At 42.9% G+C, this 27,344-nt stretch overlaps 1 protein-coding gene and 1 long non-coding RNA gene across 3 annotated transcripts in view; one reads left to right on the top strand and one right to left on the bottom strand.

Annotated features, from left to right (window-relative positions):
- Positions 1–25,391, top strand: part of LOC148187300 (uncharacterized) — a 41,005-nt gene extending 15,614 nt beyond the window's left edge. The window contains exons 2-3 of one of the 2 annotated variants that reach the window (XR_015778948.1): positions 9,076–9,256; positions 24,512–25,391. This is a non-coding gene — a long non-coding RNA (uncharacterized LOC148187300). Of the gene's footprint in view, positions 1–9,075; positions 9,257–9,629; positions 11,422–24,511 lie in introns of those variants that run through there. The other variant, XR_015778949.1, reaches the window with a different exon arrangement.
- Positions 100–27,337, bottom strand: nectin1a (nectin cell adhesion molecule 1a). The gene is made up of 10 exons (XM_088088621.1): positions 26,770–27,337; positions 9,092–9,204; positions 6,893–7,151; positions 5,880–5,997; positions 5,511–5,692; positions 5,300–5,417; positions 4,573–4,724; positions 4,342–4,474; positions 4,188–4,248; positions 100–1,256 (listed from the first exon to the last, which is right to left on the bottom strand). The coding sequence occupies exons 1-10, from the start codon at positions 26,819–26,821 to the stop codon at positions 936–938; spliced, it is 1,509 nt and encodes a 502-aa protein (XP_087944747.1). The 5' UTR covers positions 26,822–27,337; the 3' UTR covers positions 100–935.
- Positions 27,338–27,344: the final 7 nt, after the last annotated feature.

Genomic DNA, 27,344 nt, shown 5'->3' with positions numbered 1-27,344 from the left:
CTCTTAGGAAAATGGAAAGTGATTTGGTTGTCTTTGCAACAGTCTGTTTCCACTTTGAAAATGATTTAGACTAAAGAAAGAGAACAGGAGTTTGTAATGTTTTGTGGTTTTCAGTCACTGTTGATACAAGTTTAAATGACCATTTTTATTTAAATGCTAAAAATTCAAGGCTCATCCAACAACCAGTGTCAATGAATACTAAAAACCACAGATACCACGAATAAAAACATCAATTTCATATACCAACAAAAGTCTTCAGTAAATAAAAATGTTTTTAAATTTTCTTTACGAGAAAAGCAAATAATACAAAATACAAGCACAATAAAAGTATTACATACAAGCAGGAGTTAAAACCAAAAGGTGAGTTCTGCTGTTCCACAGTAAAGAGATTTTCAGCGTACAACGCAGGATAAAGAGACTGGGCATTAGAGATAAAGCAGGAAATTATAACAGTTTTTGTTTTGTTTTCTCTTTTTTCTACAAAACGATACGTAGATGATAGGGGTCAACCACATAGGACATCAAGAGATAATCTGTTTTATCTGTTTAGTTTGGAGTATTTTTAAATCAAAGGTCATACATCCATGCATTATAAAGTTTTCCAATGTTAATCATATCATCTTTAACTTGACCTTCCTCTATCCTACACATCTGAAACATGGTCCAACAATGTTCCCTTTTCAAAGAACAGATAACATAACAAAAGACCGGACAAAAACGAGAAAATGTTCCAAAATTGGACTTAATTCCAAGTTCAAAAGCTGCACTGTCCTTTGACCTTCAGAGCCGTCCACAAAGGTGCAGCCAGTGCAGAGACACTGCCTGATAGTCCAGGGTTAACCACCTTTTTCCAGCCTCTTGTTAGGAAATGTGCGAGTTTATATTAGGTCATCTGAGTTCCCTTGGGCGGTTTGAGTTTGTGACAAAGCATCTGTTCAGACGTATTGCTCTTTGGGAAAAGTGTATGCCGCCACTCCAGGGGGAGGAGAAGACATGCCCGGTACCGAGGGGTATTTAAAGATGGCCGTGGTGTGTGAAGGAGGAGAAAAGGTGTTTTTTGGCGTGTTGGTGCTGCTGCTGCTGCTGGTGGTTGCAGGGGTTGGTTGTGAGGAGTGGTAGGGGTGTTGGGGCAGAAACGAGAGCGGAGGCTTGATGGGAGGGGAGTAGGGCTCAGGGTAGTCCTCCTTGTTACAGGCCAGTCTGTAGCTCACATAGTCTGCTGTGTTTGGAAGCTCTTCATAAAACCGTCCTGAGTGCTGTGGAGAAATGAAAGACGAATATTAAAAATGTTTCAAAAGTAGAAACAATTTACAGCTGGTATATACCGAATATACTGTATATGAGGCATACAATACATTAACTATGTACTTAAGGTACCCTGTGAAGTTTCTGACCTCTGTAGTGCAGTGGAGTTAAGCTTTTATGAGTGGGCCCGCCTCTCTCTGTTCCGTTAAAGGTCAACACTGTTTAGACTAGTGTTGGGAGATATGACGTTATGTCCCATGTGAGAGGAGAGAAGTGTCCTCCAGTAGAGATTTGGCAATGATGTTTCTCCCACGTATGCTGCCAGAGGAGCCACTGACTGACTTTTGAGTAGCTGAAAGGTCTAAAAAGTTATAAAACATTCGAGACACCCGGGCCAATCACCACCACTAATTTCAAACTACTGAAGTCATTCCTTTTTTTTGGATCTTAACTCCTCCACCATGGAGCCAGTTCAATTTCGCTTTCATCTATGCTTGTTGTTGCTGTGTGTAATGGTATGATGTCATTATGCCAACAAGCTTGAATATTGCCATTATCACAATATGATTTTTATCATAACCAATTAAAAGTTATACCAGTATTATCGTGGATGATAAAATATGGCATATCCCGTAATACAGAGTTTCTACTAAGTTCCACATAAAGAACAGTGTAACAACAGTCAGAGAGGTGTGCATCTTCATTAGTCTGGGCTGAGCTCCAATAAGAGCTGCAGAGAATCATGCTGCCAATGCCATGATAAATTCTTGTTAAGCTGAGTTTTTTTTTTTTTTTTGATTGACTTTTTCCTTGTTAATGGCCCAAAATCAACCTGAGCAATCTGAGGTCTAATTAGCCAAAGTCATTAAAAGCACCGGAGTATGTAGAGTTTCTGCAACTTTTGTAGAAATTTACCATGGAGGCAGGAAATAAATAATACTGAGAGGCTAAATTCATATTAAAGTTAAATATCAGTAAAAATAAATGATCAAATAAAATAAAACTCAAATATTACTAAATAATATTACTAAATAAATTGTAAAAATTGCTGCTCACAATCAGTCAGCTTATAAATCAGCTTCTTACTTGGAGATTACTTGGGTCTGCTTCCTCTAACTCACCCCTTAGGAGAAATAAGGAGCAAAAGAATAAATCAACAGGTCTTTTGCTGTGCTGATAGGCTTCTCAGAGGTTTCTCAACTCTGAGAAGAGATAAAGTACACAGAGATGAAACTTGATCAGGTTTTCTTGGATTTTACTGTTACCTCAAGAGCTGATTGTTTCAGACAAATAATGATTGGTGAAGTAGGAGAGAAAAAGGAGCATTTTAAGACCTGAAATTAGGAGCGGGCTGAGACAAGAGGAAGGCTATTTCTCAGGAGCCAAATTTAAGAAGTATGAGAAAATGGTCAAAATGATAGACTGGACAAAGAAGATATCTTGTTATAAATTATCCCTTTCTATGGGTATAAATGTGTAAATATTTCTCTGGATGTCCTTACCACAGAGGACTGTTTCTGTTTCTGTTTATGTGACGCAGAAAAAATCTTTGGCTGCTTTTGTTGGGTTCTGTTTTGATCAGTTGTGACTGATACTTTTATCATTCACTTACAATAGGCTTTTTTCACAGCAGACATTTTCACTCATAGTACAGCATAGATGTTACTAAACACATTAACAATCACTCTTTTTTTTATTTAGATGCCCCAGTAAGTCATGACAGTGAGCCAGCATACACAACACCAAGACCCAGAAACTGAAGCTGTTAAACGTAATTCAACCGTCAATTATTTCATTATTTACACACTTTTTTCTTCTGTGGTATGTCTAAATGATTTCTGTGAAAAGGCCAATACATGTCAGGCGTTTAGTGACCTCACAAATTGCAGCGTGGCTCTAATCAGAGGTCTACTCAGCCTGATGATTGAAAACACCCCTGTGGGTGTGCAGAGTGTTTAAATGAACTGTGTATCTTGAGGCATTAAAGAGCAGTTTTCTTTATAAATATAACGCCTTTTCATAAACATCAATATGATGGCAGGACAAAAAATGTTGAAATATCAGACATGAGTTCAGAATAATAAAAAGACAATATAAAATTATTTTTGAGTTACTGAAACTACTCAAATATTACCAAACATAGGAGAACATTATATGTACTAAATATATCCTCTGGGGCCATATTTACAAAGGATCTTATCTTATCACTGGGAGTCCTCGTAAATGCCACTGAAAGGTCCTGACTGAGAGTTTCCTTTGAGAGCTATTCATAAAGCTGTCGAGAACAACTTTTAGCATGGAACAAAGAGAGGATTGGTCTCGTTGCTATGGATGACATCATGCTTTGTGGGTGAACTTCCTTACAGGTGAGCGGTCTGTGTCAGTAAACATGAAATACAATACACACAGAAGAAGGAGGAACAAATGAAAACAATTAGATGGATAATAAGACAGAAAGAGTGTAGACTGCAAAAATAACAAAAATTACTAACAATTTAACAACCTGAGACCAATGCATGCATGGCAATGAAAATGATGACAGTATAATTAAAACAGAATTAAAAGCTAGATAACTGGATTAGTAGTAAAACAGAGTAAAAAATACATTAATAATAAAATATAATGAAGTAGATTTAAAATCTGTAATAATTGTAATGATATAGTTCAATAAAAACACTAAAACCTAGACAATAGTGTAAATCAACAAAAGAAAATCAGTGCGAGGGATAAAATATAAATAAAATATTAATAATGAATTATTAATTATATAATTATTATTATCTTTATAAAATTGTGAACTCTATTATTATTATTCTACAATTGCAATTTACTTTCGTGGACCTGCCAAAGAATTGTCCAATTTTTACTATCCAATTCTTAACTTAAGCACACTGGCCACTCTTGAAACGTGTGATAAATTACAAACACAACACAAAGGTTACCTGGATATCATCCGGTCTTTTCCTTATAGGCTGGGACAGTTTTCTGGATGGAGAGTCATTTCTGATCAAAGAGAGCAAATGTTAGACAATGAGGAAATGATGGAGGATGCAAAGCACATTGGGACAATGGAGGAATAACAGACAGTTTACGTACGAAGAGTCATCTTTTCTACTTCTTATTTTGAGCACCAGGACTGTTATAGTGATGCCCATGAGCACTCCAGCAGCCAGTAACAAAGCGATTACACTGATGACATCACCTGTAGCGATCTGCGGTAGAGGCTTTTCTACAGAGAAAACACACATATCAATAAAAATTGACATGCAAAACACATTCCTTGGTCACAGTAGTTTTAGGTGTCATCAAGACTCGAGGTAAACGTACCGATGATGCTGACCTCCACAGAGCCCGATCTTGTCCCGATACTGTTGGTGGCATCACACACATAGGTGCCCTGCAGGTCATATGTGACCGGCCCTCTAAGGGTCAGGACATTGTCTCGGATCTCAGCATTGCTTGGTATGGTGCCATTAATCCTGCAGAAAAGACAGAAGATAAAATAGAAGTGCACACAAATTGTGAAACCCAGAGTCTCTTCAATCATCATTTTGTCCATGTGAATCACTTTCATTTAAAGAGGCAGTGTGGCAAACATTTGCAACCTTTTTTTTCTTTTTTTTTGCTCTATGCAAACAGGAGAGGCACAATTTCCACATAACATATATATATATATATATATATATATATATATATATATATATATATATATATATATATATATATATATATATATATATATATATATATATATATATATATATATATATATATATAGAACAGAACAGAAAAAGGGTAGGAAAGCACAGGGTGTGATGTTTAATGCTTTAGGTGTGTATTTATTGGCATTTGAAACCGAAAAGTAGATATTTTGTTGAAGAATTAGCAAACAGAAGTCGCTGGGAAGGATATACTAAACCAGATTACCAGATCAGTTATATTTTTTAAGTGAATCTCAAATTGCAGAAACACTACAGCCTCCATGGTCCATTGTAAGTAGGTGGTCTCACTTTGAAAGTAAATTTGAGTGAAATACAAACAGCGTCGTACTTACACTCTCCACTGATACAGAGAGACGGCTGGGTTAGCATCTGCTTGGCAGCTCAGCTGAACATTCTCTCGGTTCAGGTACCAGTTTCCATCGTACCCATCCACCGAAACATCTGGCTCATCTGATACAAACACAAGAGAGAGTGAGCTTGTAATAGTGTTAGCATTTTGCCTGTATAGTTATGTGCTTATTTCTTAGAGTGAGAAACACTTACACTGAATATCGAGGGTGACGCTGTCAGTGAAGACTTCCTCATTGTAGGAGGTGACGCAGGTGAGCGTCTCCTTGTGTGTTTCTCTGCTGGGCACCAAAATGTAGTCACTTTGAACAGTGAATGTCCCGTCTGAGTTCCTGTACTCTCGGCTGGTCACTTCTCCTGGCACCCTCGTCTCCCACCTGCTCACATCAAAGAGGACTTGGGGTCATGACACAGAGAAACACTGATGCAGGCTGATTCGTGGATATATGAGATTAAAACAGCCTGGGCAGTTTTGTCACACATCAGTACACATGCTGCGGCAAAGTTCAAGAGATAAAACACTTCTTGTCTTCCACTAAGGCACACATAAACACACACACACACCTGATGGTACCGGGTGGTTTTCCATTGGCAGAGATGCAGGTGGCCACTGGTGTCTTAAGATTGGATGAACGTGCCACCAACGTTGGTGTGGAGAGACTCATCTGAGTTGTTGGGCGAACTACGGGAAAGAAAAATACACACAATCTTTGAGTTAATGTAGCATTAGAATCTTTAATTTACAGACACACTCATTCTAAAACTCTCTAATTCAAACTTTATATCTTGTTAGTGGGCGGAGCAGTGGTGTAGTGGTAAGCACTGTCGCCTCACAGCAAGAGGGTCCCAGGTTCAGACCTTAGGCGGGGGGGGGCCCAAAGACATGCAGGTCCGGTTAATTGGTGAATCTAAATTGCCTGTAGGTGTGAATGAGAGTGTGAAAGGTTGTCTGTCTCTATGTGTCAGTTCTGCAATAGTCTGGCGACCTGTTCAGCATGTACCCCGCCTTCGGCCCATTGACAGCTGGGATAGGCTCCAGCCCCTACGCAACCCTTACGAGGACAAGCGGTTACGGACAATGAATGAAAGAATCTCGTTAGTTTAATCCTTTCTTCTTGTGCTGCTTTTAGACGCCTTTCACAAGTATTTAAACCTTTGAAACCGGAGAAAATTGGTGCGATTTCTTTCAAAAACATGAGAAAGGCAATTAGCAGCTTGGTAGGAAAGCTTTCACAAATTGTAAGAAATTAGTAGATTAAGATAATGATTTTTTTTAAAGCCAGGGAAAAATATGTTAATAATAATCCTAATAAACATATTTAAAATCACATAATTATTATACATTCTAAGCAGGTTTTTCCAGGTAATTTTCGTTGCTGTTTTGTTAGCCTTTTTTTTAAATTGTTTGATTTTATTTATTTATTTTTTCTAATTTTCAGGTAATTTCCTTGTACTTTTACTAATTTCTTGCTAATTATGGGTGATTTCTTCTTTCATTGTTCATTGCCTTCATCCCATGTGTTTGAAAGAAATCAATATAATTTCAAGGTTCAAGGGCTTGTAAGGGGCTGTCTTACCGTAGACGGTGAGGTTCACAGTGTTTTCTCGGTTCCCTGCAGGGAATGTGGTGTATTCACAGATGTAGGTGGACTCGTCAGAGAGGCGGAGCGAGGAGAAGGTGATGGTGGTGTCCTCCAGGGTTGGCATTCGCCGCCTCACTGCTGCATTCTTGAAGGTGACACGGTCCCTGTAGGGCGGGGCCACGGACACACCCAGGGAAGGATTGGCGATTGCCACGTTCTGCTTAGTGCCATTCACCAGCTTCTGCCATGTTACCTTATAAAAGAACAATGGAAGAAATGGAAGAAGTAATTAATGATGTGAGGTGTAGAAAAGCTGTGCTGTGAACCACAGACATCTGAAACAGTTGTAATAGTAATTGAATATTGAACAGGAAATGGTTTTAGCCTAGCAACATCACAGAAGGCATATATATATACACACATATATATATATATATATATATATATATATATATATATATATATATATATATATATATATATTTAATCATTAATTGTCACTTTCAAAAGCAAACCACAAGTTGTTCTGGTTTCCAACCACACAGGCAGTCAGTGGCTGTCATTCATTTCATTATGGGCTGAAAATCAACTCATGTTTTTGCATTAATTAGTATTAAGCAGTAATATCTTGCTGATATGGAAATGACTTCCTGGACCATGGAAAATCAGCTCTTTGGAAACTGTAGCCAGTAATATAAAAATAAAGTTCATTGGCTAAAACTGATAAAATTGCTGAAATGGTCCTTAAAATTGATTCCAAAAGAAAAGTTTTAAGGCCAAGACACCAAACCAACATTAAAGAACTCGTGTTGATTAAGCCTGACTGTTAAGTTCCCTTTGTCTCGGCCAAACAGTTGCACTGAACACACCACAAAGACTACAACAAATGGCCAACTAGCGTGTACATTCTGTGCCTGCGTGAGAGGAAAAAACTCCATGGCAGCAGGCGGTACTTGTTTGTATTTGTCCTTCAAAAAGGGAAATTGTAAGACTGACAGGACAAATTCAAGATATAAGTTAGGTAGCCCAAAGATGAAAGGACAAACTATATATTTACCGTGCACCAGTAAACAATAACGTAAATCGTTATGAAGTGTTGCAGTGATATACCAGTTTCAAAGTATACCATAATGTTAAAGTTGCCAGTTATCGTACCATGTACATTTACTTCTCTATAGTACTGTAAAAATGCAAGATCTCTCCTGCGCATGTGCATCTCCTCTCCACTTCAACTGCCTTTTTACACACATTATAAAGTCTTACTTTAACCAAAAAAACTGACTGGAGTAACTATTGTATACAGCTGTGTAACATGATACCATAAAATCATATTTTCTGGGACGGTTATTGTACTGTGAAAATTTCATACCGTTTCAATGCTAATTACATATTGTTTCTTATAAAAAGCTCAATGGATAAAAAAATAATCATACCTCATTTAATAAGTTTGTTTTGATCTCACACCTTTTGAATTAAAGCTGTTTGATTGCTTTCCTAATTTTGGTTTCTTTTCTAGTTCACTGAGTTGAACAGCCAATGAGAGTAATTTCATTTACTGACAGTCTCTAAAGTCTCTAATGCTGATTCAACATGTTGAATTAGCCAACAGGGGCCAACAAATGCCACTTTAGGACACAACACCAAAATAACGGTAATAAACGCTCATTAATGACTTGACATTGACCAATGACTGACCGCCGGCTTGGTGTGTCAGGGCACTTCGAATATCTGTCCATACATGACCATACCTCAGATTTGGCCAATTATTTTCAGTACATGTGAAACTGAGCCTTGTTTTCTTTCCTGTGACACATCTGATGTTTTTGAATGTGGCCTCTGTCTATTGAGTCTGGCTCATAAAGAGGTTATGGAGTTATCAGGTTGAGGCAGAACATGTTAACATGCACTGAAATATCCTGGTCACTGTGAAATAAAAAAACGTTGCAAATAGTTGCCTATTGTCAAGTCTAGCAGTCATGGAGCACATTAGAGTTCATTCAGAGTCATGTTTTAGCCAACTCATAAATGCAAATTAAATGTTTACTATCTGGGTTTTTGGTCTCTAACTACTCCTGAGGGAAATATCTGTCTCTTTAGCCGCTAAATGTGTTCTGAATATGAATAATATGATTTGGATTCTATGTTTTAATCTGCATATACGCTGGTGTAACCCTCAGATGGACGACTGAATACCTGGGAGATTTTGACAGGCGGGGAGCTGTTGATGAACCGGCAGCGGAGATCCACCTTTGAGCCAACATACCCTGACTTTCCATCATCCATTTCCACAGTCTGCCCATTTATCCCTGGAGGAGAAACACAGGATTTAAAGAGTAAAAATACTTTTACCTACGCCAGGTATTCACAAAATACACACACACAGACACGTTGGCAGCATCAGACTGGCACACTAAGCTGTTCACAGTCAGCGCAGCATGCTGAGCTGATAAAGTGAGCTGAGCTGTCAAAGGTGATACAGTTCAGCAGCGTGCGAGGTGAGCTGAGGTCAAAGGTTGTGGATTACAGTGAGGTATAAATAAGCGCGATTTGTTTGGTTACTGTTCCCACTGACTTACTGATCCCCTTTAACAAATCCACAGCATGTACACCCACTTCCTGAGTGGACATGAGTCACGTGTGTTTCCTTGTGTCTGTCAGATATAATGTCTGTAAGTAACCTTGTGTTTAATCTGGAAGGTTCATGAAGAATAAATCTACTGTTTTTCCTTAGGAACAATGGTGGCCCACTGAACAAAACAGCTAAGAACAATGGCTGCTCTCATTCTCACACACAAAACACCCAGTTGCACACTACCCCACCCCCCCCAAACAAACACACTCACTCTCTCTCACTATCTATCAACCATCAAGAGATGAAAATGCATCCAGACATGCTAACCGCTGCCAATTTACTTATAACTTTGCCGTAATGTTCTCTATAGTATAAAGTGTTTTCACATATAAAAAATGTTGATTACCTATGTGTTTATTATTTATACAGGAACATTTAAAAATAAAAACAAAAACTGCATGGTGATTGAGACAACTGGAGCTCCCTTGTGGACCTCTTATTGGAGTTTCACTACATGAAAATGAAATGATGCTTTCTTGCAAATATGTAATGTAATGTATGTGTTTGTGAGAAAGCAGCAAAATGTTGATCACTCAAAAAAAACAGCTTTTTCTCACTTTATTGTGAAGCATGTTATGTTTTTTGTCATAAAAATTAAAAACTCTCAGCCATTTATTGCCACAAACCAGCTGATTGGTGCATTACTACATAAATACAACACTGAATGACTGACAGTGAGAGTCTAAACCATACCCAGAGGTGATTTTCACGTTTCACATATTATATTTGAGAAAACAGACACAATGAGATGCCATAGTTCATGGTCCATCATGTATTCCAATATTTCCATGTTATTAATGGAGCGATATTGATCAGTCCATCAGTGTTCTATTCTAATCTCTATCACAGCAGCAACCAATCAACAACACCACAGGCTGACAGCACGTCAAAACTGAAGCTGTTCATCCTTCTGACAAGCTCCTCTTGTTACCAGGCAGTCATGTTTTACCCAATAACAGTCTTTTGGTATCCTTATATTTCTGTCAGAGCTGTGTTGTCTATTTGCCAGCATATAATTTCCTGCAGCTTCTTATTTGGTCATTAATATGGGAGGATATATAATAAATACTCAATGTGATATAATCTCTTTTCAGGAAGTTTACCGGAAGCAATTAAGTTTTTTTTTTATTTTTGTGGTAAGTTTTCAGAGGTTTGTTAAACTTAATTTGCACAGACTGAAAGTGGGGTCAGTGCTAATTTTCCTCTGCCATTTTAAAACTGGAACTCCTTTGTCTGTTGCTTTGTTTTTCACTTTTCCTGCTGTGTTATAGCAGGAATCTCTGAAGTTAAAAATTAAATGTAACATGTCCTCATACAGTGTAATGTGTAGTTGAACCGTTTTAAATTGCATATGTTTAGGCCAGGTTGCATTGTGGGTAATGTAGGCACAAGGTTTTGAAAAGGAATATGAATGTGTGAAAATGACTACATCTGTGTTTTTTTTTCATTGGTTTTGATCCTTTTTTGTGTCGTACAATGCTATAGAAGTGCAATGCTGCTTTAATTGGATGTATTGAAAAGAGCCCTGACAACACTGTCAACCTATGTTTCCCCAGTCACTATCCAAAAGAACTCTCTAAACAACCGATAGTTGCTCTCCTGATAGGCCTAGTCAAAGCTTAATGTGCAGCGTGCCCCGGGGTCAATTCTGGGTCTAGTCCAGTTCTCTATGTACCTGCTGCCCTTTGAAGACACTGTCTCTTAATCTCTTCTCACTTTTATGCTGATGACACACAGCTAAATGTCTTATTTAATCTGATGAAACAATTCAAAACTGCATTATTACAATGTAAGAATGGACTTCATGTTTTCTTCATTATAAATAGGCCTATAAGAACTCTATAATCAGCCCCGATACTGTTACTCAAGGGCATATCATTGGATAGGAACAGACGCCACTGTAATGTCCCAAGGCAATAATTTTGAGAAAAATCTAACTACCATTATCCATAAGTGTCCAGTCATGGTACACAATTGGTTAACAGATCTCCTTCTCTACTATGACTCCCACCTCCCTAACCCAATGTCACTAATAGGATTGGCTTTGCCGTGTCTTGCTAACGTGTGACAGGCTGTAGCTACATCTGGCACCGTCAACTAGATGTGCCTCATCTGACCGGTAGCTCAGTGTCGCTGTGCGTTTCCCACTGAAAAGCTTGAGGAAGCAGCTGTGAGCTGGATTGTATTGGAGGGGGTAAAGTTAACATTTGTGTGGACAATGAGCTCCACAGTGGTGAAATTTATGCCGGGTCACACAGGTTTTCAGTTAGTTTTGGTTTCCCAGCCAGCTGCTTAAACTTTGTTTCATCCAAAGAGAGTCCCAGTGGGGTGCTGTGTTTGTCAGACGATCTGAAGGCGATACCACCATATCAGCAGAACGAACATGTAATGCACAGCAGACTATAGGTACGATATGTGTGTTGACTCTGCAAAGATAGCATTAAATGAGAAAAGCTGATCTGCAGGGGAATAAAGCAATCAAAGCAATACAGAACACCCGAGAGCCTCACTGCATTATATACTCCATTATTTTTTGAATTTATATAAATTTACATAGATTAAGATATATCAGACATCAACTGATGCATAAAAAAATCACCAGAATGCAGGAAATTAAGTATTTCATGCTCAAAATTTCTGTGGGTGTCATGATTCCTGCATTCTCCTCCTCTCCTTCACTGCCAGTACTTTTCCACTCACCTCACTCTGCTCCGCTCTACCTGCTAGCCACGCCCACTGCTGCAGCCTGCTCTCCCCTCAGCTGCAGCTCATCTCCAATCAGTGCAGTATTTAAGACTCTCCAGTTCACTCACTCTTTGCCAGATTGTTCCTCTGCCATGCATGACTTTCCAGCGTTCTTTTGCCAGATTTCCTGTTGCCGACTCAGCTTGTTCCCGACCAACCCTCCGTGCCTGCCACCCGGTGTACCTACCTGCCTTCTGTCCCTGACCACGCAGCTGGCTTCCGGCGCGTTCCGCATCTCTGACGGCTTCACTGGCAAAGACCTCCCGCCTCGACCATTCCATTTATCCTTCAGCCTGCTCCTCGACGGTACCTTGCATCCTCGGACTGTTTCCTCGGCCACGGATCCCCTGCCTGTCCCGACCACGGCCCAGCGTTTTCCCCGACGACGATTCCACACGTGTTGTCGGTTCCTCGAGCTACGGGGTTTCCTACTCTCCAGCCACAGTGAGTTCCAGCTTCGTGTCTTCGCCTCGTGGGATTACCAGAGACATTAACTGGGTAATTCACCCGAAGAACGGACTGAACATTTGTGAGCTGATCTTTATTTGTGTTGGCGATAATAAAGCTTATTACCAACTGACTTTGAGTGTTGGCGCATCGCTTCTGGGTTCATACACACCCCGCTTTCAGTACAATCTGGCCAACAATGGACCCAGCAGACCCTAGCACTCTGCAGTCGCCTAGCCCGTGTTGAAGGAATGCTCCAGCAACACGAGGTTCAGCTTTCCTCCAACGCGGCTGAGGCTCGCCATTCCGCCTCGGCGTTGGAGCGAGCTTTGACTCTGCTGGCTAACCAGGTTCAACAGATGGCCCACGTTGACTCAACACGCTGTTCCTGGTTCGAAGTCCTGCTGCGACGGCTCCCGACTCGGCGCCACCTCCCTGTTCCGCACCAACCCGGTGGGGACACCTGAACGCTACGCTGGAGATCCAGAGGGCTGCAATCCGTTTTGACGAACTGCTCCATCCTGTTAAGCTCTTCAGCCGCACATTAACGCCACTGAGGGAGCCAAAGTAGCCTTCGCTTATCAACCATCTTACTGGCCGAGCACGATTATGGGGGAACAGCGGAATGGGAGAGGTACACCAGCCTGCGTTTCATTTCAAGCCTTCGGCTGATGAACTACGGAAAGTGTTTGGTCCCGTGTCCTTGGGTCCTGGCGCCTCGGGAGTCTACTGAGTCAACGCCAAGGAAGTCGGACGGTCGCCGACTTTCGCCATCGATTTCAGGACTCAGGCCCGGCAGAGTAACTGGAACTCGCCGCCCAGTCGATATGCCTTCCTCAGCGGGCTAGCACCATACATCAAAGGCGAACTGGTCTCTTTGAGCTCCCTCATTCCTCGATGGTCTCATCAGATTGACCTACAAGATTGGACAGGCGGATTCAGGCGAGGAGGAAGGAGCAGCGTCTGGAGGGAGGTTCCCACCGGTTCCCAGGTCACCAGTGGCATCACCACCCCGCAACGCTCCAAGCGGACTCGAGTCTGGGAGGGCCGGAGCCTATGCAGGTTAGCCGCACCAGATTATCTGCTGAGGCGTGGAGAGGCGGCTGGGAAACTCTGCCTGTACTGTGGACAGGCTGGACATTTCGTTCCGGTTGTCCAGTAAAAGGGGGGCTCAGCAGTAGAGAGGGGCATACTGTTGAGCCGATCCCAGAACTCTGCTTCCAGTCTCCATGCCTGTTGGTTTACGTGCAGCTTGGTGAAAAACTCACACCCTGGCCCGTTTATTGACTCTGGTGCCGATGTGAACTTGATCGACGAGGAACTGAAAGCAAATCAGCTAGGATTAACCCTGGTCTCCCTGCCACGTCCCCGTTCCGGCAAAGCGCTCTGGATGGTCATCTCCTGGGCACCGTGACCCATCAGACTTCTCCCGTCTCCATGCTCCTGTCCGCAAACATCATGAGACCATCCAATTCCATGTTCTGAAGTCCCCTGAACTGCCTTTGATCCTCGGATACCCCTGGCTGCGTCGTCACAATCCCCACATTGACTGGTCCACCGGCTCGATTGTGGCATGGAGCCCGTCATGCCAACAGACCTGTCTACAGTGGCATGATTCGTCTAAGGGGGTCACCCGTTCCTGCACCACTCCAGATCTCTCAGGGGTTCCCACAGAGTACCACCGACCACGGAGAGGTGTTTAACAAAGCCAGGGCCACCTCTCTTCCGCCTCACCGCTCCTACGACTGTGCCATCGACCTTCTTCCTGGGCGGCTCCTCCCAAGGGTCGGCTCTACTCTCTCCGCACCAGAGAGGGAGGCCATGGACACCTACATCAGGGACTCCCTGGCTAGCGGCCTTATCCGACCGTCCTCATCCCCTGGAGCCGGGTTCTTCTTTGTGGGGAAGAAGGGCTCCCCTGCTTGACCCTGCATCGACTATAGGGGGTTGAATGAGATCACGGTCAAGAATCGTTACCCCCTCCCTCTCATGGCATCAGCGTTTGAGCTACTTCAGGGGGCGACCATCTTCACGAAGCTCGATCTGTAACGCCTACCACTTAGTGCGCATCCGTGAGGGGATGAGTGGAAGACGGCCTTCAATAATTCCCCACAGGACATTATTAGTATTTGGTGATGCCTTCGGCCTCACCAATGCTCCTGCAGTCTTCCAGGCCCTGATTAACGACGTTCTGAGAGTCTATCTTAAGAAGTTTGTGTTTGTCTATTTGGGCGACATCCTGATATTTTCCGTTCCAGACAGAACACGTCCATCATGTGCAAACAGTGTTGCAGCTCCTCCTCAAGAACTCCCTGTATGTAAGCGGAGAAGTGTGACTTTCACGCATCCTCAGTCTCCTTCCTTGGCTACACCATCGGTCACAATAGCATGGAAATGGATCCTGCTAAGGTCTCCGCCGTTACCTCATGGCCAGTACCTGATTCCCGCAAGCAGCTGCAACGGTTCCTCGGGTTCGCCAATTTCTACAGGAGATTCATCCGGGGTTACAGCACGGTGGCAGCCCCCCTCACAGCCCTTACCTCCTCCAAGGTCTGAGTTCCGCTGGTCCTCTGAAGCTGACGACGCCTTCGAACACCTCAAGGGGCGCTTCAGCTCTGCTCCCATTCTCCTCATCCCCGATCCTGATGGGCAGTTCGTGGTGGAGGTCGACGCCTCGGATGTGGGAGTGGGAGCAGTCCTCTCAACGCTTCTGGTGAGGATGGAAGCTGCATCCCGCGCTTTCTTCTCCACGACTGTCCCCAGCGGAGCGCAACTGTTTACATCGCAACCGTGAACTCCTGGCGGTTAAGTTACGCTGGAGGAGTGGCGACACTGGCTGGAGGTGCCAGGTCCCATTTCTCGTTTGGACTGATCATAAGAATCTGGAATACATCCGCACTGCCAAGAGACTCAATTCTCGGCCATGGGTCTGCTGGGCCCTGTTCTTCACCCGCTTCTCCTTCACCCTCTCATACCGCCCCAGGTTCCCGTAACGTCAAACCTGACGCCTTTCCGCCAGTTCCTGGAGGAGGAGGAGGAGTCGCCTCTCCCTGACAGCATCCTTCCTGCCTCCCAACTCCTAGGATCCCTCACATGGGGGATTGAGGAGCGAATCCTGTCGGCCTTGGAACAACAGCCGGGCCCCAGTTCCTGTCCCCAGAACCGGCTGTTCGTCCCGGAGGGGTTCAGATCAGAGTTGCTGCAGTGGGCCCATTCATCTCGCCTCACCTGCCATCCTGGAATTAACCGAACAAGAGAGGTCCTGCAACGACGGTTCCCAGGTGGCCAGTGATCACCGACACCAAAGACTTTGTGAACTCCTGTCCCGGTCTGTAATCAGTGTAAGACCTCTCGGCCAGGCTCCTGCCGGTCACCTGCATCCACTTCCTGTTCCTCATCGCCCATGGTCCCACATTCGCCTGGACTTACGTCACGGTCTGCCACTGTCAGGAGGCAACACCACGATCCTGACAGTGGTAGATCGGTTCAGCAAGATAAGCGCACCTGGTACCCTTACCCAAGCTCCCCTCTGCCAAGGAGACAGCGGGATTGCTCTCCAGCATGTCATCCCGACTACACGGCATCCCTTCTGATGTGGTCTCCATCGAGGCCCCAGTTCGCTTCTGCATTTTGGAAGGAGTTCTGCTGCCTTTTGGGGGCATCCGCCAGCCTGTCCTCCGGTTACCACCCCAATCCAACGGACAGACTGGCCGGATGAACCAGGAGATGGAGACGGCGCGCTGCATGGCCTCGACTCACCGCCTCCTGGTCATCGCAGGCTCCTGTGGGTGGAATTTGCCCACAACACCCTTCAGGGCTCTGCCACGGGGCTTTCCCCCTTCCAGTGTGCGTATGGGTACCAGCCTCCTCTGTTTCCTGCCCAAGAGAGGGAGACGGCCTACCCCTCGGTGGAGGACTTTGTCGTCGTTGCCGCCAGACCTGGAACCGAGCCCGGACCACGTTATTTGCGGGCAGCGGGTCGCTACACCTTGGCGGCTAATCGGCGCCGATCCCAGGCTCCCCTACCAGGTGGGTGTAGCAGGGTTTGGTTGGCCACCATGGACCTTCCGCTGAGGGTGGATTCCCGCAAGCTGGCTCCCTAAGTTCATCGGTCCGTTCCCTATTGAAAAAGGTCATCAACCCAGTGGCTGTCCGTCTGACGCCACCCGTGCCATGAGAATTCATCCCACGTTCCCACGTCCTCCAGGATCAAACCGGTCCGGAGAGTCCTCTGCAGCCTGCCGCTCAGCCGCCTCCTCCACCTAGGATCATTGACGGGCACCGGCTTACACGTCCGTCGCCTTTCTTCGATCCAGGCGCGCGCAGGGGTCCCCAGTACTCGTCGACTGGGAGGTGCGGTCCGGAGGAACGGTCCTGGGTTCCGGCTCGACAGGTCCTGGACGCCGCCTCATTGAGGACTTTCCATAGCGCGTCATCCGGATGAGCCGCCCGATGCTGCTGCTGGTCGGGTCGTCCGTTCCTGCCCGTCCTCCGCTTCCTTCCCCTGGCCCTTCTGGTTTGAGGACCTGTTCCAGGGGTTCTGTGCCGCTGCCAGGGTGGGATCCTCCTGCTGACGGCGGCAGCGGTGGCGGTGGACGACGGCAGCACGTGACGGGTGGCGACGACGTTGGCGACGATGTCGATGACGCCGATGACGGGCTTCGACCATGTCCGAGGAGTTTTGACCCTCCTTCCGGACCCCGCCGCCCGCCCGGCTTCTGTGACTTTGGGTTTGGGACGTCGTGGGCCGTCCCCTTGGGGGTTCTGTCATGATTCCTGCATTCTCCTCTCTCCTTCACTGCCAGTACTTTTTCCACTCACCTCACTCTGCTCCGCTTCTACCTGCTAGCCACGCCCACTGCTGCAGCCTGCTCTCCCCTCAGCTGCAGCTCATCTCCAATCAGTGCAGTATTTAAGACTCTCCAGTTCACTCACTCTTTGCCAGATTGTTCCTCTGCCATGCATGACTTTCCAGCGTTCTTTTGCCAGATTTCCTGTTGCCGACTCAGCTTGTTCCCGACCAACCCTCCGTGCCTGCCACCCGGTGTACCTACCTGCCTTCTGTCCCTGACCACGTGCGGCCGCTCAAGGCGTTCGCATCTCTGACGGCTTCACTGGCAAAGACCTCCCCGCTCGACCACGACGATCCTTCAGCCTGCTCCTCGACGGTACCGTTGCATCCTCGGACTGTTTCCTCGGCTACGGATCCCCTGCCTGTCCCCGACCACGGCCCAGCGTTTTCCCCGACGACGATTCCATACGTGTTGTCGGTTCCTCGAAGCTTCTGGGTTTCCTACTCTCCAGCCACAGTGAGTTCCAGCTTCGCCGCCTCGTGGGATTACCAGAGACATTAACTGGGTAATTCACCCGAAGAACGGACTGAACATTTGTGAGCTGATCTTTATTTGTGTTGGCGATAATAAAGCTTATTACCAACTGACTTTGAGTGTTGGCGTACTGCTTCTGGGTTCATACACACCCCGTTTCAGTGGGGGAGTCCTCCAAATGTTGAGATGAAAACCTACACCCTTGCTGTTACTGTACATAGAATTGCCCATACTTTACTGGTTCCCATCACTCAAAATATTAAATGCGCTGTTGATTCTTGCCATTAAGAGTGACATCCCACTGAATTTTGAATATCATGGGAATTCATTGCTTGAGTCCTTCTCAGTAAAGCAGCATTATAGGGCTTGATCACTTTAACACCTGGTTCACCTGCTGGATCGATTCCAACTCAGCAAGACTTTTAACAAAGCCAATCATCAGCTGACTATCAATTAGTATTAGGATTGATAATTTAGATTTCAGTCTTGACTTACAAGGTATTGCAATACGAAGGCAGTTAAAACTTAAAAATATCTATTATTAAATTCATCTTACCACTGTGATAATAAAGTTAGATTTTAACGTATTACATGAGGAGTCTATAAAAAAAGAGGGTTGGACAGCAGAACAACAGACCAGCATTAGAGTTACAACAGTCTAATTCTCAGTAGTTTTAACACATATTTATGTGAGAGCAAGTAAGAAGTTCATTTAGATTCTGATCTGCAGACCATGACCTGCTCTGGAGTAAACATGGGGTCTTATGACGTAATGTTATAAATGGCATCATATGTCTGAATGACATAAGAAAATCCTCCAACAGTGCGCTGAATAAAGGTCAACCGCAGACTGAGCCTGTGCGAGGACAGGAAGCCAATCAGCACTGAAAAATAGGGAAGACCCAGGGTCTTTGCAAAATTCTTAAATCTCTCTGAACCCTGAGAAAGCAGATGGATTCATATCGATAAACTTCTCAAAAACGAGGAGAGGTCAGACACCTGCAGAAATCAATTATAGGTATTTTTACAGTTGTACTTGGAGCTTTTTTTTAAAGTTTAAGTATGACTATGCAAACACAATGTTATGGATAATGCAGTTTTTTTCTGCTGAGTTTAAATGTGCTTTGCAGCCACCTGACACTGCCATGATTCTGGCGTGTTGTTTGTAGTTTTTGTTGGTGGTTGCTTATCTGGGTTTTCTGTCTGTTTTTGCTTGCTCCATGTATTCCTTCATGTTTAGCCTGTTTCCTGTTTTAATTTGGAAGTTTTTCTCCCCCTGCCTTTTGTGTGTTTTCCCGCCTCAGCGATTGTATGCCCTGGCCTGATTTGTTTCACCTGTTCCTCATCAGCCTGCTGCCACCTGTCCCTCCTTATCTCCCCCAGTTTTGTTGCTTGCTCAGTTTTGTCTTTTGCTCTCAGCTTTATTGTGTGAATGCTCCCCTTTTGTTCCTCAAAGGTGCCTGCTTAATGTGCTGCACCTAAGTCCTCTTTTGAACATGAAACTTGACAAAAACCTGCAACATTTGAAAGAATATGTTGATTATTTCATTGGTTTCATATTTGGCTGTAAAATTGGCACCTCATTCAAAATCACAAGAATTCAAATTCAACTGATGACAGACTAAATTATGAGTTATTTTAATCTCATTCATGAGACACATGTTTTTTTTTTTGTTTGTTTTCTTTGTTTTTTTTGGGTTTTTTTTTTTACAGAGAAATGGCACAGTATGTTAGTGCTACTGCTTGCCTAGATTCCCAGCACCTAAAAGATGGAAACAAAGCCTCAGTTAGATTAGAGAATGTATTATTTCCCTACTTTAATACATTTGTTTGGTTTGATCTTAATATAAATCTGCAGAGAGGGCATTTAATATGCAAAAATGGATCTGGTGTATGGTATATTTCTGCATGTCCTTCGCATGCAAACAAGCTTGGAAATAAATAGACCTTTTAGGACCCATCTGCATCCCTGACATTAATCATTAAAATATGACCACTACAGTCTGAGCTGCAGGCGTTTTGTTATATTAATAACTGTAACAGTTTCGTATTAAAGCAGGAGTTCACCGAACCCACTTTTATAAACCATTGTGTGTGTTTGTGCGGGTCGTATGAAGGGAAGAAGGCCAGCAGTGGAAGTAGATTACAGCATTTAGGATATTAAACTGCATCTGTATCCCAGTGCATTTGCTGCTGTACAAACAGAGCTCACAATAACAAAATGTTTGTGCTGAAATATTTTGTCGATTCAGGTTTTAAACCTCCATACCCATAACACCTTTCAAATTTTTAATCAGTTTTTATATTGTCAAGATAAACATTTAATATGTGCTTGTCTTATATTAACTAAATGCTTTGTGCTACAGAAATGCTTCATGTGATCCATGTTAAACTGAGAATTTATCTGATGCAATATGTGCTGTTTCAAGGATGTCTGAGTAAGGTTTAGCCTTGAATTTAAGTAATAATCTGCAACAATCTTCCCATTCTTATTTTGATGACATTTGCAGATAAGCAATCCTTGCTTTGGCACCACAGTCAGCCACAGTCAGCTGTGGACTGTTTGAAACAGGCTTTGCTTTTCTTTATACAGGCAAAGATTACAAGCGGCATTCACAGTTGGGTCAAATGTCTCTGCAATTTTAAGGGGTATCTACAGGCTCCAGCTCTGGTCAGCAGTGATGGTAATACAAAATCTTGGTGAACATGCTAAATTTAGCCTATTTACTGGCGAGATGCAATGATGTGCCCCTATAAAATGCTGTCCATCTGACCAAGCAGCACTCAGACATCATTCAAAATGAGCTTACACTGAGTTTGAAAGGGAGACTGAATAAGTAAGCGATATATATTAAAGAAATAATCACCTTAACATTTTTGCTGGCTTCCATGCTGCTTTCTACTGTTTATTAGCCTGTTTTACAGCTTGTCTACAACATTGAACATAACACACCAGAAAAAAAACACAACAAAACCCAAACACACACATAGGCATACTTGTCTAATGCAGAGCTGGGTACACAGCTGTGGTCTACTGGCAATGGGGATGGAGTCTATCGCCTGTTTTTAGTGTGTTTTCCTATATTTAAAAATCCCACATGTATGTGCTGATTTTGGTGGCAAAGGTATAACTCTGCAAGACAGCAAATGTATTTGCCAAAATATTAAACTCTGCCTCTAAAGGGGGTTCTCTGGGAAAAAATCTATGGCGCATAAATTGCCTCACATTGTTCTGAATTTACAGAAAAGCCACAAGTCTGTGATTTTTGCCAGTCCTGCTTTATATCAGGGAGATGAAATGCCTTTCACTTGTATCTGACTCCTTTGACTAAACACACTATCCTCTATGCCGAAAAACACACACATGTATCCCACTGAGAGACCCCTGCCCCCCACTGATGCTCTGGTGCTGAGCTGATTAGGGGCTTTAGGTGAGAGCAGAGCAGACAGAGAGCCTACCTCTCTCTCACACACACACACACACACACACACACACACACACACACACACACACACACACACACGCACACACACTCATATCTCGTTGGGCCAACATCTCTCCCACCTTCCTCTCTTCCGCTTTGTCCATTCACATTCTTCTATTGTTTTGAAGATGGGAAATGACCTCACCAGCCCTCATGACAAAATCTATAAACAGCACCACGCTGGCAAGAGACGACCATGGGAACGTAACAAAACAATAGCAATATTGTTTCACACTTGAATGTGCAACATGCAAAAACAGTACGAGCATCGCAGCGTGCTGCTGGGCTTTTTGTCCATATCCTGAGTGAATATCCTCCATCCCTCATCATCATTCTCATTATGTGTCTAGCCATTTTTAACCTTTTCTCATATGTGTGAGTGTTCAACATAAAAACAGTATGCTGTAGGCTTTCTTGGCAAAATGTAAGACAGGACACTTTTTTGAAAGTATGAGATAAAGTCTTTTTTATATATAGTGTTCTGGTGAGAATATTGTTAGTTTTGCAAATATGTAGTCATAAACCAAAATATTTTGGCAAATTTTAAAAAATTACTTGATGTGGCCACTACATGAAAAGTTAAATGAATACTTCACCCCTGAAATAATCATTGTGATGACTGTATATAGTTACTCTCCCTGTGTTATGTTGAATTCGCAAAGGCAGCATTGTATTTCTCACATACGTAACTCCACTAAACAATCCAAAATTGCCAATAATTGTTGATGAATTTAAGTAATTGGGGACCATGTTTAATAACAGCAAAGCTATATGAAAACATTGGTTTACAAACTCTCATGACTTGCATAGTATAATTCAAGTCGCATGTGTCCAGTTATGCTCAGTGCTTCCTAAACACAGAGCATGACTGGACACATGAGGCTTGAATTATACTATGCAAGTCATGAGAGTTTGTAAACCAATGTATTAATATAGCTTTGCTGTTGTTAAACATGGCCTCAAATTACTCCAGTTCATCAAGAAGGTTTCGCCATTTTTTGGATGCAGCCAAAAATGTCAGTGTCAGGGTGGTACTAATAGAAAAATCAGGGGATAGCTGAAATCGGTTAGAACTGTTTCAAAAAGTAGAGATTTTTCAAAGTGTCGAGACACGCACACATACTACCATCCAAAAACACCAAGCTGCTAGTGTGGAAAAAAAAAATATTTAAGATAAGAGTAAAGAAAACTACCTCATTGGCAGCCATAAACCAGTAAATATTCAGACAGGATTCAGGATTTTTTAAATTTACTCATGATACATTCAAATCAGAAAAACCTAAATCTGCAAACAATGCACACAAAACAAAAAAAGAGGTTTGAACTGAACTTTCTACTTTACTGTTTCTACAGTGCCAAATTAACCCTTTGAAACCTGAGCGGATGAACTTAATATCATTCAAAAGTATTGAAAAAGGCATTGAGCAACTTAACAAGATAGACCCAAAACAAAAGGAAAACAATGAAATGACCTGGGAAAAAAGTGTGAAAAAATTAAAGAAAAATAAAATAAAATATATTTTTGTAACGTAATTTTAAATACATAATTAGAATAATTCTAACTACCGTTTTTCTGGACACTTTCCCTATTTTTTTAAAATAATTTTTAATAATATCTCTACCTCTCTCTTTTTTCATCTTCTACAAATTTCAGTACATTTCTTTCCAATTTCCTTTCCCTGTGCCTTTGAGAAATCAAACAAATTTGCTCACATTTCAGAAGTTTAAATGCATGTGAGAGATATCTGAATGCAGCACAAGAAAAATGATGTTCATCCAGGTTTCAAAGGGTAAATAAAAAGCTGGAAAAGAAAGCAGAGGAGATCAAAGAGCCAACTGTTTAAGAAAATTTGGCACAAAATCAGTATTTCAGGTTTTTACAAGTATGTGTTTAAGACTAAATATATGAGATGGAAATCATTATCTGCGGCAGTGTTGTTAATAAACTGCAGTGTTTCAGTGCTAAGCAAACCACTTCCACCTCCAGCAACCAGAAGGCCACAGCTGCTAAAAAACTGACCTCTTGCAACAGACGAGAAAATGAAAAAACCCAGAGAGAGAAAGAGGGCGGATTAACTGTTTAATCTTTAGGCCATCAAATCTGTGATTGATCGGGGATTACCCACTGTGTTTATATCTTTGGTCTTGTGACTTACAATGTGGGGAAACCTGACGCAGAATAAATGCGGACTAAAACACACGCACAAAAACACACACAATGCTCGCACCGAAACCTCGCCGTTACGTAACAGGGTGCAGTCAAAGTGTCAGAGGTTCGTCTGGTCTGTGTATGGTGTGTGTATTCCACTACTTGTGACGAGGATGTTTTTGCACAGAGCAGCTCTAAAGCAAAAGAAGTGTAACAGCAAACTTCACCGACAACAGCAACTGACTTTTGGACATCCACTTCGCCAAATAATCTCCACTTGATTTTTGCCTGATTGAAATGGAGAAAACACTTCCTCTCATTCTTCCCTAAATCGATTATAATCTCTCATTGTTTCTGATTGGGATCAATGTGCACATGTGTGGATACGCGTGCGTGTGTGTGTGGGTGTGTAATCTCTGTGGCACTGCAGGAACGTGGAGTGTGCACTTGGCCAGTGTTCAGCGGGCAGCTCACAGGATTATGATGACTGCTGCTGCGTCTGTGTTTTGGGACATTGGAGGAGAATAAAAACCCAAGAGAGGGAGGAGATGGAGAGAAATAAAGAAAATGTCCCTGGAGGAAGATCAAGTGATTGAGAGATAATGGAGGGGGAAAAAAGACTTCAAATGGGTCGACTCTGGAGAGGGCGGTGCACAAAGAAGACCCAGACAAAAGAAGAAGAGGACAGAAGGGCTGAGTGCTTGTGCTGGATTATTTTTTTGTGGGGTAGCGTCTGTGTGTTCCAGCTGTGGAGAGTGGATTATGCAAAAATTCATGAGGATGCCTATCTGTCAGTCTCAGTCAGCCTTTTTCTGTGTCTTTCTGCAGGGGAGGATTGCAAACTCATATGTGAAAACACATCAGTGATTGCCTGTGACAACCTGCTGGGGCACCCGACAGAGGCCGACAGACCCTGAGTGTGCAGCAGCCAGGGGAAGACAGACACACTGCAGCAACAGTCGGCAGGCTGGGACTTGGCAACGATCACGTTGTTACACCCTTCCCACTCCCTGTGCAGCTCTAATCCACTGCTCTGTCCTTCAACATGACAATCCCACACATGGCGTGGCCTCACACTCAGTAATAACACATACACACATGTATGCTCACCAGCAAATTACTGCTCAGCAGGCACAGGGGGGTTTACCACTGACTGACTGAAAAAAGCAATCACAGCAGATGTCAGGGGAGCTAAACGCATCCGTATGCCACCACAATCACTTTTGTGATTATGTAATATGTATACCATCACCTCACTTTATTAAACAGTCTGATGCTATAGCTGCAAGTTTGGCCCCAGCTTAGAGTGATTACACAGCTGCACCTGTTACAATATGGCAAGAGTTAGTCCATTCATTCTCTCTCACTCACACACACACACACACACACACACACACACACACACTGTAATATGTGGAGATGCCATCTGCAGGGGCAGCCACATCTTAGAGTGATTATGCCAGCGCACCTGCTGAAAGCAGGCGAGTTTGACAACTGTGTACAACTAACTGACAAATGCCAGGGGCAGTTGAAATTGTCTGGTTTGACTTCTGCTCTGGTCAGGAGTACAAGTTTAATGGTTGAAGAGATTAAATCAGATGTTCAAGATATTTTGAGGTCTGATGCTCCTGAAACTGTCAAGAGCTGCACTAAATGAAGCAAAACTGCACTGAGATGCTCAGCAACATATATCATGGAAAATGACTGAACCAACAGCCCACAGCAATAGTTAAGAGGTGGTGTATAAATTTCAAATTCACAATGAAAATAAACTGATTCACACTAGGAATTTTCTTTTATATTTTAAATGTAAATAAGGTGCCAGAGTGCATTTAAAAAAAAAATATACAAAAAAGCTTGGTATCAAAAGAGTGCCAAGAGAGGATCCAGTAGGCCCAATGACAGAGGCCCATGCAAGGTCCCAAATGTTCTCATGTCCTCAAAACACCCCGGGGTCTATGTGACCTGTTTGGGGCTGCTGCAACTGGATTTATCTCTTGGCAAAGATGAATGAGGACAGCAATGTGTGAAATGCTGAAAACACGAGATTGATTTTTTATATATGTTATTAACATTTGTTTATTCATTGACCCCTGGCCCCTTGTCATTTTGTTAAAGTGCCCCCCTGGCAAAGCAAGTTGAGTATCCTTGGCCTTTAGTATATTCAAATTGCCTTAAATTTGAAAAATCATGAAAAAATCATCAGCCACCACTTGTTTAGGGTTTATAAGTCTTAACTAATAGCTTTAGTAATAGCCTTGTTAATGAATCATTCACTAATACTTCATAGCAAGGGCATAGGTTTTCATTTCAACAATGGGGTGACACATATGAAACTATAAACTATAAATGTCTTTAATTTTGTCCAAAGTTTAAGTCCTCTTCTACTTTTACAAATCCGTTGAGGAGGGGGACGAATGTTCATGTCCCCCACCAAAATCTACACCAATGCTTAATAGATCATTTGTAAGTCATTAATGCATTATTTTATGAATAAATAACTCGTGGGTTACAAAGATGTGAAAAACATATTAATGTCACAACTTGGCAACCCTAAAGATGCCTTATTAATGGACTATTACAGATCTAAAAAAAAAAAAAAGCAACATAGCAGCATAGGATAATTAATCAATTAATACATACAGTATAAGTCATTTATCAAAAGTAATAATAAGAAAGTGACAATGACAATAACATTGATGAGTCAGTAAATTAACAATTAAATTCTAATGTAATTATACACACAAGATGCTATTAATACCATTTATTCATGTTTATACAAAATAATGTATCAAAAATAATACCTTGGATGTAAAAACATGTTGAAACGACCATGCTCATGAGAAAACAGGATACAGAAGGTTATGAAAAAAAACGATTCACGTTTTACATATTTCTATTTTGAATCTATTCATGATTCTTTACTTTTCGACCTCTTCGCTGTGTCTGCACCTGCTTCTTTGTGATTGAGATTTAAACAGAGAAAATCATCATGTATGTCCCCTGGACTCTATATATCATATATATATCACCAGTGTCACATCATTAGACAGGTGCAGAAAAAAAACCCAAACAGAGCAGCCTACCTGGAATAACACAAGTTGTTATCAGGAATATCCAAAATCCAGTGCTGTCCATGCCCAAACCCCCGTTGCCAGCTTCTCGCTGTGGTTAAAATCCCAGTGTGCACTTGTTTTAACGCCTCCCAGACTGATCACACGGTGGCGGGTTCAGTTTCGGGTCTGTCTGTCAGGGTCGGGTCAGGTCTCCATGTATGCGGCAAACGGAGCGCACACTCCTGTGATTCACAAAGATTTGTCAAACTTAATAACTCCGCAGCCTGTGTCACTTTTTCTTTCTCCCGCTCTAATGCCGACTTCCCTGTGAGGGGCACCGGAGCTGCAGCAGTCTCTGTCCGGCTGAGGCTCGGCGGGGATAAAGCAGCTTAACGCGTGGGCAGATTATTTCCGAGATAGCCTACCCCCAGTCCCGACCGACTCTCTGTCACTGTGTTAGGGCTGAGCTGCGCTGAGCACACCGCCGGCCGGCCGCTGAGACACATTAAAGCTACAGTGGGTAACTTTTTTCAAAATAACTTTTTGTCATATTTTCTGAAAATGTTACAATAATCTGAGAGGGGCATATGAGACAGATGATCTGT

This window comes from Plectropomus leopardus, chromosome 15 (assembly GCF_026936395.1).
Source record: "Plectropomus leopardus strain MGB_pleo_1.0 chromosome 15, ASM2693639v1, whole genome shotgun sequence".
Classification (NCBI taxonomy): domain Eukaryota; kingdom Metazoa; phylum Chordata; class Actinopteri; order Perciformes; family Serranidae; genus Plectropomus; species Plectropomus leopardus.
The sequence above is the reverse complement of the archived record's forward strand: the minus strand, read 5'-3'. Positions and strand labels throughout refer to the sequence as shown.